We start from the raw sequence: 13,006 nt of genomic DNA, 5'->3' as shown, positions 1-13,006 counted from the left end.
AGAGAGAGAGAGAGAGAGAGAGAGAGAGAGAGAGAGAGAGAGAGATATGAAGGAATTGAGACAAACAAGGTTGCCTGGGGTCACACAGCTTATAAGTGTCTGATTTGAACTTGGATTTTCCTGACTCCAACCTCACACTGTTTCCACTCTACCACCTATCTGCTCCAAATAGTAGAATTTGAGATTCTAATCCAGGCCCAACTCACCCTAGCTCTGGTGTTATTTCTCTTGATCTGTATTCCCTCACAAATTATGCCCAGAAACAGAAAGTTATATATGACTAAAAATGTGACTTCACTGCATAACCACAAAAGCAGATGCATAATTTGCCCTGGTATTAATGAGTTGAGTATTTATATAGTTAAAGAGGAATATCAACTTGAACTACCATGTCTTCAGACAAAAACTACTCTAATATGTAAAGTGAATGCATTTATTTTCTTTCTTTTTTTTTTTTTAAACCCTTACCTTCCCTCTTGGAGTCAATACTGTGCATTGGTTCCAAGGCAGAAGAGTGGTAAGTCCTCTTGGGAGCGCCATAGTGAAGAATGACTCAGTTTTTAGAATTGAAGAGTTGGAAGCAAACAGTTCCTAATTCTGGTTCATGCTTATACTCTGTGCTTTAAGACAAATAATTTGCCAGTTGCTTTTCCTTCTTTTAAATAGTGTTGGTATTATTGATTATCCATTAGCACTTCAATAAATTTCTTTGATATTAGAATGAAAATTATTTAACCAGTATTTGGAAAGTTTCTGGATATCACAGTTCACTTAAAAGTGCTAAGCCATTATTCTATACTGTTAAGAAAATGTCTTAATAAGTGAAAGAACAGATTTATGGTTTTTAGTATATCATTTATTCCTAAAAATCTGCTCTTTTGGGATATTAGTCTTATATCACATACTCTGTTACATGAAGAGATTCGGAGATTTTATGAAGTCAAGAGTCCTGAAGTAGCTTCTAAAATTGGGATCAGTTAAAGACTTCCTTGACCAAATATATATATACATATATATATATATATATATATATAGCTGCCAAATGAAGCACATTTAATTTAAAAACAGAATTGTTCATTGTTATTGAGATTTTTTCCTCTCTTTTGATGAAGCTTAAAATAGTCATTTACTGTTTGTTTCCTTTTATTAACTGCCTCTCAGCTGATTCTGTATATATGTATATATATGCACTATCCATCTATCTATCTGTCTGTCTGTCTGTCTATCTTTGTAATTACTGACAAAAGCAGTCAGCTCAATTTTCTATTTCATGTTGCCATGGGATGGTAGAATTTTGAGTTATGACTTGATCAGGAATATTAAAAACTTCTTTGGAACAAAAAAACATCAAATTATTTATTTATTTATTTGTTGCATTTAAGTGTCTAGTTTACTCCCTCCTACTCTCCCCTTCCCCCATTAAAGAAGATATTATTTGACAAAAATATATAAATATAAATTATAAGTTAATAAATATAAAGTATAGTATTTAAAACTACATAAATATTTATTTTTATGTGTTTGTATAATATATTATTATATAGTATGTATATAAAACTATATATTATTTCTTGTTATCAGTTCTTTATCTGGAAGTGGACATACACAAGTCATTCTTTAAGCAATATTTCTGTTGCTGTATATATATGTATATTTCTTGATTCTGCATATTTCAGTTTTCATAATCTCATGTAGGCCTTTCCAAAATCAATCTGTTGCCATTTTTTATGGCACAGTAGTTTTCCATCACTTCTCATATGCCACAAATTGTTTAGCCATTCCCCAATTGATGGACATCCCTTCAATTTCCAGTACTTTGTTACCACAAAGAGAGCTGCTTGAAATATTTTATAACATAGAGTTTCTTTTCCATTTTTTAAATCACTTCAGGAAGAATGAAGGGGAAACCTGAGTGCAAAATTTTGCATAAGTAACATATATATATATATATGTTCAATTTAACAGAGAGATATTAACCATCATTTAAGTGTTTAGCTCAAGGTCAATACCTTCTCCTACCAAACTTGAAAGTTTTCAAGTATAAGGCAAGAGTTGTACTCATGCTTTTCTCTAACAGATCTGCCTAGCTAAAGATTCAGGGAAACTCATTGGTAGAGAACTGGCCATTAAGTGATGAATTTTTTTTGGCCACAGCAGCTCATGAAATGGTGTTAATATACTGATGAAAGAGGTTTCCCCTTGCATCAGTGAAGGAAATTCCTGCTCACTGAAATACAATGAAATCACGCATAGATTCTCACAGTATTGACGTAGATGTGCTGAGGGAGATACTAAATTTAGATGAGGCATGAGCCCTGGTTCTGAAGAAGCCATTCTTCTAGTCTAGCAGGAGAGCTGGGCTTACATATACATTGCTGTATTACAAAATAATATTTATTGTATACTTAGGTATAGTATCAATAAAAGATTTCTTTTATTAACTGCCATATCATTATATAATTCAAGTCTCCTTCCTGGGTCCTCTGTTATCTCTTCTCACTTATTGATCTTACCAGCTGCTATGGTTGGGAACAGAATATCTATGTAGACAGTTGCTAGATAGATAGATAGATAGATAGATAGATAGATAGATAGATAGATAGATAGATAGATAGATAGATAGATAAACTGATGAATAGATGGATAGATAGATAGATAGATAGAGCTGAGAATCATTGTTGAAAGTTCACCAACCATCTCACATTCAACATGTCCAAAACCCCCCAACCCCTAAATACCCATCTTCCTAGTTTCTATATTTCTTTTTCAGTACCACCATCTATCTAGGCTCTTAGGTTTACAACCTCAGTGTTATCCTTGACTCACTCACCCTACATATCCTGTCACTTTCCAAATCTTGCCATGTCTACCTCTGCATCATCTCTCACATCTGGTCTTGTCTCTCTACTGATAGCCAACACCTTCATTCAGGCCCTTATCATCTGCTAGCTAGACTGTTGCAGTAGTGTCCTAATTGATCTCCTTGTCTTCTTCCAATCCATTATAGCTCCCCAGATTATTTTACATAAGCACAAGGCTAAACAAGTCCCAACTCACCTCACTATTACATCTAGGATCTAATATAAACTCATTTATAACCTGATATTGATCATTTTTTCCAGCTTCATTATATATTATTCCCTTCTCTGTCCTTGGTTTAAGGGACAGACCACCAGAACTGAAGTCAGGAATATCTGAGTTTAGGTTCTCCTTTGGTTATTTATTAACTGTGTGACCATGAGTTTAACATTTTTTTCAGTCTCATTTTTCTCATCTGTAAAATGGCAGTGGGTGGAGGTGTGGGATCTGTCTCATAGGGTTGCTGTGAAGAACAAAAAAGACAATATGCAGGAAGTATTCTGCATACCATAAAATAGCATTGACTTGTTATATTTCTATACTCTTATGGTCTATTCAGTCAGGCCTTTTCTGAGTTCTCTGGATACCATAATCCTGTTTTCCCCTGGATTTTATACTGGGCATGTCTCATTTCTGGAATGCATTTCTTCCTCACTTCTTTCCATGAAATTTATCCTTTATTCTGCTTTCTATGTGAAACCATTCTTGATTACTCTCCTCTTTCTCTCAGTGATTGATCCTCTCCTTCCCCAATTGCCATATATTTCCTTTTCATTTCTTCAAATTATAATTTTATATATAGTCGTCTTCAATAAAATATAAGATCTTTAAGAATATAAATTATTTAATTTTTTGTGTTTGTATCCTTCATGCCTAGTATATAATATACACTTGGTATAATAGTTTTATAATTATCCAACTGTAATAAATGTCAGAGTCCAAATTCAAGCCCATGTGTTCTGATCCCTTTATGCTTTTCTAGCAGCAGATCTGTCTATTGAACAAATCAGGAATTTGTTCATGTTTGGAATTTAATCTCTTGTGTGTCCCTTCCATTCATGTTCACTGTAGGCTCTATTTACTTTGAGGTATCTTTCACCCTCTTTTAGAGTCCCTCTCATTCCTTTCTAAAATTCTGTTCTTTTCCTTGTTTGTTTTTGTATCTAGTTCTTAGAGGGGAAAGTTGAAGTCCTGTAGATAATTGTATAGTTTTACCCCCTCTCATTCTTTTGTAAAATTTCACCAATCTCTATTCACCAAAATCCCTATTACTAATATTTATAAAAAAGAATATTTGCCACTATATTGGATATTATAGTATTTATATAGAATTAATTAGGCAAAGTCTTCAAGAATCAAACAGTCTTGTATCAGTCATACTAATCCCTTTTCCCTTGTGTATGTAAAGTTCATATACGATTCACAAACCTGCTTTAAAATTTAAAGAGGTATCATAAAGGAACCTTCAGTGTCTCTGGAATTTTAGTACACTGACCTCTCATTACACCCTTACTTCCCCACCCCAACCCCCAAATAATAAATTTAGAATATATGACTTTGTGCTGCCCAGATAATGTACTCACTAATTTATAGTAGTATGAATTTATGTGGTAGAAAAACTTGCATGGAAGTGAAAATTATTCTCATAGCAGCAGGCAGTGGGATGTAACACAATGGGAGCTAATGCTTAGACGGGAATCACGTATTCACAGTGTTTGAAATGGGTGTTTGCACCTTCAGATATAACTAAAATTAAGATAAAGAACTCAGGATTGTTCCCACTAACTTTATAAGGGATGCACTAGCCAAAGTAATGGTGATAGAGATGGAGCACTGAGAAAAGCTCCTCTGCCATTTTATAGTCGATTTAGAAATTAGAGGGTGAAAATATGAAGTAACCTTATATACATTCTAGTAAAACTCTTACCCCAAACATCTCACAATGGGAATAATAACTATATGGGAAGAGAGATGGAAGGGATAAGTGGTTAGGCCCTCTCTCCTGGAATTATAGATCAGAGCCTGTAAGAAAGGGGCTCTTAACCTTTTCTTGAGTCACAGATTCCTTTGGCAGTCTGGTGAATAATATTTTAGATCCATAATAGAATAATATGCATAAAATAAAATATACAAGATTATAGAGGAAATAAAATAAGTTGTAATATAGTTCCCCAAATATTCAAAAAACAAATTCACAAACTTCATGTTAAGAATACCTAATGTAAAGTGCCAGTTCAAAAGGAAGAAAAAAAATTTTTTGGAGTATATGAAAAGTAGTATGGCCTCTTTTGATTTAAGAAATCTTTGAAAGACAAAGCCATTAAAAAGATTTGCAGGAAGGAAGAAAACATTTATTAAGCACTTGCTGTGTTCTAGGGACTGTGCTAATAAGTGCTTTATAACTATCTCATTTGATCGTCTCAACAACCATGGGACATACATTCTGTTATTTTTTCCATTTTATAGTTGAAAAGACAGAGACAGACAGAGGTAAAATAACTTGCTTAGGGCCTCACAGCTAGTTTGTATCTGATGCTGAATTTTAACTCAGGCCTTCATGACTCCAAGCCCAGAGGGTCTGTGGCACTCTTATGTTCGAACTCTTATATGAGATTTCACTAGATAAAATGCTCCTTCTCTGTTTTGCCCCTTTTATGCTTAGTTATTTTATAGATGTTCATCAATTTACTAACTATTTTAAAAAGTGGTCTTGACATTCTGAAAAACCTATGGAACATCTTCTATGGTTATGTTAGAAATTTCTGGACTCCTTCACTATGGAGTGTCTGGAGGTTGTATTTTGAATATGCATTTATTTCAGTCTTGACTAGTTTATGCTATGTCAAATGGAAATCATGAGTATCAGAACAAAAGGCTCATCATGTCAGCCTTGGTACCTGGGAGTCTGTTTTGATGTTTTGCTCCATCTCTCCTTTTCTTCCTTATAGCATTTTAAGGCTACAGGCTGGCTTTAACCCCACCAGAGTCTTCTTCCAAGTATGTCAAAGAGCCCTAGTTTGCTTTTCCCCTAGCTAGAGAATAAGAAGGGAATCCTTCTAGTGTTTAAGAAGACTTAATGAAATGCAAGCTTCCCTTGACAAGTTTAATCCTTTGTTCAAGTTAATTCTTTATTACTAAGGCTAACATGGATGAAACTTTTGTTCTGGTTTTTTTTTTTCAGCCTTTACCTTTGGTCTTAGAATCAGTCCTATGTATTGGCTCCAAGACAGAAGAGTGGTAAGGGCTAGGCAGTGGGGATTAAGTGGCTTGTCACTTGCCACTAAGTGGCATCACACAGCTAGGAAGTGTCTGAAGCCACATTTGAACCCAGGACCTTCCGTTTCTAAGCCTGGCTCTCTTTCCACTGAGCCATCAAGCTGCCCCTACTTTTTTTCTAGTTGTGATAGTTTCTCTTTGACATGGCATAAACTAGTCACTTCCTGCAATCACTGAATAAAACCCACCTTGATGAAGAAATTCAGAGATTATCAACTATTTTATTCCTCATTGCTGATGAAGTACATTAATATTGGATTTGTGCATTTGGAGTTCTTTACGAAAGAAACAGAGGGACAGAAATGAAGGGAACCAAAGGTGATAGAATTGGAAACAGAGATGTGGAGTTAGTTCTCTCAGGAAAGAGCCTGAGCATCTTCCATGTCCGTCAGGAAAATGTGTGGCTCTGCAGCTGGCAGCAGAGGATGACGGTGAGAGGACCAAAAGGAAATCCTAGACCAAGTCAGGACCTGTAGGAAAAGAAACTAGCAGTAATAATGGTATGTTAAAGTGTTTGAGGGACCAAAGACCCTAAGCCCAGTAGAAGTTTTCTTGGACCAGTCAAGGAAAGGCATTGCTGATTTTCTAATAGCCCTAAGTTTGCTTCTTCTTAGAGCTGGGTGGGAGTGGATTTCATCTCTAGAGTAGTGCTATGAATTGAGAATGCTGTGTAAGTCCCTAAGGCAGGTGGGACTCATAAGAGAGTAAAGGAAAGCCAACTATAACTTCTTAAAGATTTGAGTGCAAGTCCTTTGTACTTTGCAGTACTTGTCCAAGGGAATAAAGCCTTCCTTATATTTGATGTGATGCTCACTTAAGCATTTACATGGGAATTGAAGACACTTTAATTTTTCCTCAAAGACTTTGACAGGAGGCAAATTTGTATGCTTCTGGGGAAAATAATAGGTAGGGACTAAGCAATCCCAATTCTGATCCCATGAGAAACTCAGGGTGGAGATATGAGTCAACAGGAGATTCAATGAGATATGAGCTAGATAGAATGTACCTTATGTAAATGCAGAGCTTCAGTTATGAGCACTCAGATACCTAAGCGAGGCACTTAAAAGTATTTTTTAATGCATCTAATACCTTTTGAATTAATTATTATGAAAGCTGTCAACATTGTTGATTTTAGACTGATTTTCAAATTGGCATTAAGGGATCGTTCTTTGTATGCCAAATCAAGCAATATACATACAATTTTATTTATATATATGTATATATGCACATAATACAAATATATAAATAATTCTGTCAGATACATAAATCTCTCTTATCTCTTCTTATCCAGGCATAAGCTGCTTCTTCATGACAAAAGTGTTCCGATTATCTTGAACACGTACTTTTGCCAGAAAGTTGTTGTCAAAAAAGATTCAGAAAAACCTGATAAAATGCACTGTCTGAGGATATTGCCTATAAGAAGAAAAATAATTTCCTTGGCTGAGACATTTAGATTTAAAAGCCAAATAGGTGACATTGCTCAGGAATCAGAAGGACATAAGGTAAATTCTTTTTGGATTATCAAAGTAAATCTTCATTATTGATATTGGTGAGAAAATTTTGTAAGTCAACTGACATCTTTTGTCCCTCTCTAAATAAATAGTAAACAGGTTGAGTAGTTTTTTCTTGTTTGTGATTGAATGGAAAAAGGATCTTAGACCTGTCCAAGAACTTAGTGTTCATTCATGTTCTATTCCCATTATTTCTATCTTCATATTAATAGTATAATTATGTTTTACTCAGTTATTTATTTATGTAAAAATAAATTGTTCATGTTAACACCAAATTTGCCTGGTCCATTTGGCAGACCTCTTCTAGTGATCAGGGCAGCTAGGTGATACAGAGGATAAAGTACCTGACCTGCAGACAGGAAGACATCTTCTGGAGTTCAAATCTGGCCTCAAAAACTTAGTAGCCATATAACCCTCTCAAATCATTTAATCCTGTTTGCCTCAGTTTCTTCATCTGCAAAATAAGCTGGAGAAGTATATGGCAAACCATTTCAGTATCTTTGCCAAGAAAATCCCAAATGAGATTTACAAAGAGTTGAACATAAATGAAAATGATTGAAAACCAGCAACATTATTACTCACTGTTCTCTCTCTTCCTGCTCCTGCTGCTTGTGGTATCTGTTCCTAACAATACTTCTATTTCAGAGACCATTGGGTTCAATGAACTTATGAAGGAAGAAGCATCATGCCCAGATGGATTTACAAGTGAATTCTTCCAAGCATTTAACGATTATCTAATTCCAATATTAAATAATTATTTAGAACAATTGGTAAAGAATAGGTCCTCCCAAATTCCTTTTATGAAACAGATATGATGCTGAACCCAGAAAAGCAAAATCAGAGAAAGAAAATTACAGGCCAATTTTAATAAATGAACATAGATTCAAAAATATTAGCCAAGAGATGACAACAATATATCACAAACATTATACATTAGGACCAATCAAGATTTATGCTATGTATGCAGAGATGGTTTTATATAAGGAAAACTTATCAACAAAATGTAGTAGTTTTCTTGGTTGGGAATAGAATCATTAAGCTTCTAGTATGTACTCTGTTATATAAATACCTTTTGAATCACTCTATCCTTTAAAAACAATGCAATCAAGTTGAAATTAGCCTGAATATAACATGATCAATGCAACCTCCTTGAAGACAGGGTCTGTTTTTGCTTTTGCTTACTAGTCACAAGATGCTCAGTGACTGAATGTTGATTATAAGAATGTCAGTAATTAGTTAAGCCCAGGTTATTTCTCTTGGATGTCTTTGCCAGGTAATGTGCACTAATGTTACTACTACCAAGACAGATGAACCCCACGACCTCCAACATACAAAACAGAACATCCCAGCGCAGCTCTCTATAAGTGACTCTCTCCTGGATGTGGTTGAAAGCCAGGGAACAGCCAGGTGGAAAGGAGTGCAAGTGCAAGTGGTTGTGCAAAGAGTATATTATCTTCCTATAAGAGATGTCTCCAAATATCAACAAGGAAACACCTCTGCCCAGTTGGCTGCCCCATTGGGAAATGCAGACCTGCACAATGCTAGGTGAGTTGCCCAAAGAACCATAGCAATCTGGTTCCATAACTTAAGCTTTCCTTTTGATGGGGGAATCTACCAGGTTCCATTTCTTAACTCAAGTCTTTGGAGTAGCATGTATAGCTAAGCCTAAGAAGCTTATGCTTTATATGAATTGGAAGTCTAAATAAATAAACAAGTACTTTAAAGAATTAAATGATAAGCTAAGCCCATCTGGAGGGCAATATGTCTGTTACTGAATCTGGTGACTTAAGATGGGTTACTTTTGATAAAGAAGATTTTTGTAGTTGTAGTTTGTAGCTTTTAAGATAGCATAGTTTACACATTCTCTTCAGTATCTCCCTATTGCTTATAGGATAAAATACAAATTCCTTAGCTGGGTATGTAAAGCCATCTATTATCTGGCTCTAAAGTGCCTTATTTAGTATGATTTTTTCTTAACATATTTTATATTCTAGCAATTCAGCCATACTGGACTGCTTAACACTTCCCCATTCTCTCTTACCTGCATTTATGCAGATTGTCTCTTAAGTAAAGATATCCCTCTCTATCTCTACTTTTCTGTGTACTTCTCTTCTTTCAAGCTGCTCAGTTCAGGTGCTCCTGGCTCCAATAAACCTCGCAGGATCCCTTCAAATGAAAATATTCTAACACCCCCCCACACACACACACACACACATACACACATTCTTCTCTGTAATCTTTCCTCATCAGATAAGGGAGTTGAATTCATTGCCCTCTTCCAGCTCTGTATTTATTTATTTATTGGTTTGTTTGTTTGTTTATTTTTAATTTTTTTCCCAAGGTTACATGATTCTTATTGTCTCCATTTCCTCTTCCCTACCCCCTCCCGAAGTAGACAAGCAGTTTCACCAGATTATGCATATATTATCATTCAAATCCTATTTCCATATTATTCATATTTTCATTATAAATTAATCTTTTAAAACTAAAACCCCAAATCATATACCCTTATAAATAAGTGGTAGGTAATGTTTTCTTCCTGATTTCTACTCCCACAGTTCTTTCTCTCGATGTGGATAGCATTCTTTCTCATAAGTCCCTCAGGGTTGTCCTTCCAACTTTCTATTTATAATTTACCTTCCATTGGAAAGGGGTTTCAAGCAATCTAGTAGAGATAGCTTCTGTGCTACTCTTAGCCAGGGCTGGATACATTTAAGAACAATACTTAAACAAGGAAGTACTTGATTTTTAAGTAAAGTTGGAGCAACTAGGGAAATTCTGGGGCCAAATATTAGAAAATGAGTTGGAGTTTTTTTACATGAAAAAATGTTTCATTTAAGAAACATTTTTAATTCATACCTGATTTTACATTTGATATATAAAGGGGATTAAAATATCATTATTTTCTACTTATACTATTTAAAAATGTTCTGTTAGAAGCCATACTTTATGGAACTCTAGAGTTCTGTAGAATGCAGATTAAGAAATCTTATAACTTCATCCCTTGTATTTTGTTAGATCATCAGAAAAGTCCATATCTGAAACATATTATATTGACTTCCTGCAGATATGTTTTTGGTACATTAACACTTAATATAACACCCTCGAGTTTTATAGAGAATCAACGTAAGAAATGTCTTTTTTTGTGTATCTTGCAAAACTGTAGTTGAAGACATAGCCCATTTGGTTGACTAGTTTGCCTCATATAAAGATTTATGGGAAAAATTCCTTTTACATTTTAGTGCCAGGAAGATATTTGTATCTCCAGAGCAAGTTGTGATGCTTCCTTTTATTAAACAATGAGACCTTTTTAAGCCAATCTGTTTCCCTTTATTGCTCTTTCAACTAGAAAGCTCAGGGCTTACATTGTTTCTTAGCTACAGTAACTCACTCATCCTAGATATAAGAATCCCCCAATATCCTTTTCACCCTAGTGTTTCTCCTAAATTTTATTTCTAATTGCCCTTTTTTACCTCTGTAAATTCTTTTTACATCTACTTTTTGGAAGTGCAATGATGCAAAAAATCAATAAGAAAATAGCTTAAACTTTGATAGGGCATATGAAATTCATTTAAAAGTGCCCTCCTGATGGCAGTCTTGAGAAATAAGAGGGAGAGATTGAAGAAGAAAATTATGTAGGTCTTCCTCTTTTCTCTGTTATCCTAACCAGGAGAAGAACAGTCTTCTCTTATGGCCACACTAGCAAGACCAGTCATTGTATCTTCTTCTCTCAGTGCTTACTATGGGACCTACTAAGCCAAGAGGCCAATGCTCTACATCAGTACTTTCCTGCTTAAAATGAAATCAAAGAACACTTTACTTTTTGAGTTCTACCTTAAACTTTGTTTCTGAACGAATATAGCCTTAGCTATTCATTTTAAATATCTCAGACTAAAAAAGACAGCATGACTGTATGGATAGACAACTGACCTCAAAGCTGTGAATATTGGAGTTCAAGTCCTGCCTGTAGGGTATGCTGTCTGTATGACCCGGTCAAAGTCATTTAACTTCTGAGTATGCTAGAAATGCTCAGAGAAGCTGCCAACCTCATTGGTAAATGGAGTGTCCCTACCTGAGAGTTGCCCATTTCAGTGAAATCCCTTTCTCAGATAGTGGTTTTTATGAGGACCAAATTTGTCTGCAAAATACTTTGCAAACCTTGCAGGGCTATATATATATATATATGTCAGCTATTATCATCAGTTTCAAAATTTGCTAAGGATCACAAACCTTTGCCTGGCCTGTTGAGCTATTTTCATCACCACCTACTTCATATATATATATTGTAGCCATTGTCCCCACATTGTTCAGATAACTATAATCAGATCAGCAGATTTGGGGGGAGAAAATATTTAGGCTAGATTTATACTAATTGTGGTACAAATAGATGAGTGCTGAAAACAAAATAAATGTATAATTTGAATTTGGGACTCTTGTCTTAATCTCTTACATATGCCATTTGAGCTCTATAAAAATGTTTATTTGTTGTCTAGCTCAGTGCCTTGAACCAGTGGAAACCAGTAAATGCTTGTTGATAGGTGATGGCTCAGTACAATTTTACTGAGGTAAAAGGTCTTTCTTAGTTAATCAATTATGATGAGATATATGGTTACACCAGTCCTGGAAAAAAGTATTCTTCATAGCATCCTTTGGCCTTTAACAAATGCTTGGGCATTCAATTCAGTTCCTCAGACATGTGCCATGTGTCTGCTGGATGCAAGGGCTAGAGATTGGTGCAACTGAGGATCTTTGGCACATGAAACAGAAGCAGGAGCCAACCCCCAAAGTACTCAGGGGACAACAAAAGACACCCTAAACCAGACAATCCAGTCTGAGGTTAGGTAATTGGCACTTCTGAATCACAGCCCAATTGGCAATGCTGCAGGCAGTTAATGCTCTATTTTGGCATTTTTGTAGTCCTCTGGATTTCTGAACTTGTTTAAATTCTAGAAGAAAAAAAATTCTACATTTGAAATTGTAGAGCAACATTACCTTTCACTCAGTTTGGAATATGTAGGATCAAACATGAACAAACATTTTTAAATCTCCTGCCATTTGCATTACTTTTCAAAGTTGTATTTCACAAAGGAATGGGACATTTCTGCTTCTTGGCCTCATAGATCACTGTTGCTGCCTTAGGCAGGTTTTATTGTGATTTTCTGATATAAGAATGGATTAGATAAAAGTTTTGAATGATGTATAATATTAACTTTTTAAGAAGTGCATATGTACTAGGCTAGGAAATGAGCTTCCTTTATGAAACCTACCCCACCTGAGCAGGCAAACCACATATTCAGTGGAGGCTGAGTCACACCAGCAAGATAGCATGATGAAACTAGCTTCATTATTGCTTCTGCTGT

The 13,006-nt window shown here is 35.2% G+C and overlaps 1 protein-coding gene across 1 annotated transcript in view; it reads left to right on the top strand.

The window, feature by feature from the left end:
* Positions 1–13,006, top strand: part of SPIDR (scaffold protein involved in DNA repair) — a 590,496-nt gene that overhangs the window by 346,395 nt on the left and 231,095 nt on the right. The window contains exons 10-11 of the mRNA XM_044682801.1: positions 7,427–7,637; positions 8,920–9,191. Coding sequence (XP_044538736.1) covers positions 7,427–7,637; positions 8,920–9,191 — 483 coding nt within the window. The remainder of the gene's footprint in view (positions 1–7,426; positions 7,638–8,919; positions 9,192–13,006) is intronic.

Source organism: Gracilinanus agilis, chromosome 1, assembly GCF_016433145.1.
Source record: "Gracilinanus agilis isolate LMUSP501 chromosome 1, AgileGrace, whole genome shotgun sequence".
NCBI classification, from domain to species: domain Eukaryota; kingdom Metazoa; phylum Chordata; class Mammalia; order Didelphimorphia; family Didelphidae; genus Gracilinanus; species Gracilinanus agilis.
This window is presented reverse-complemented; position numbering and strand designations above follow the sequence as displayed.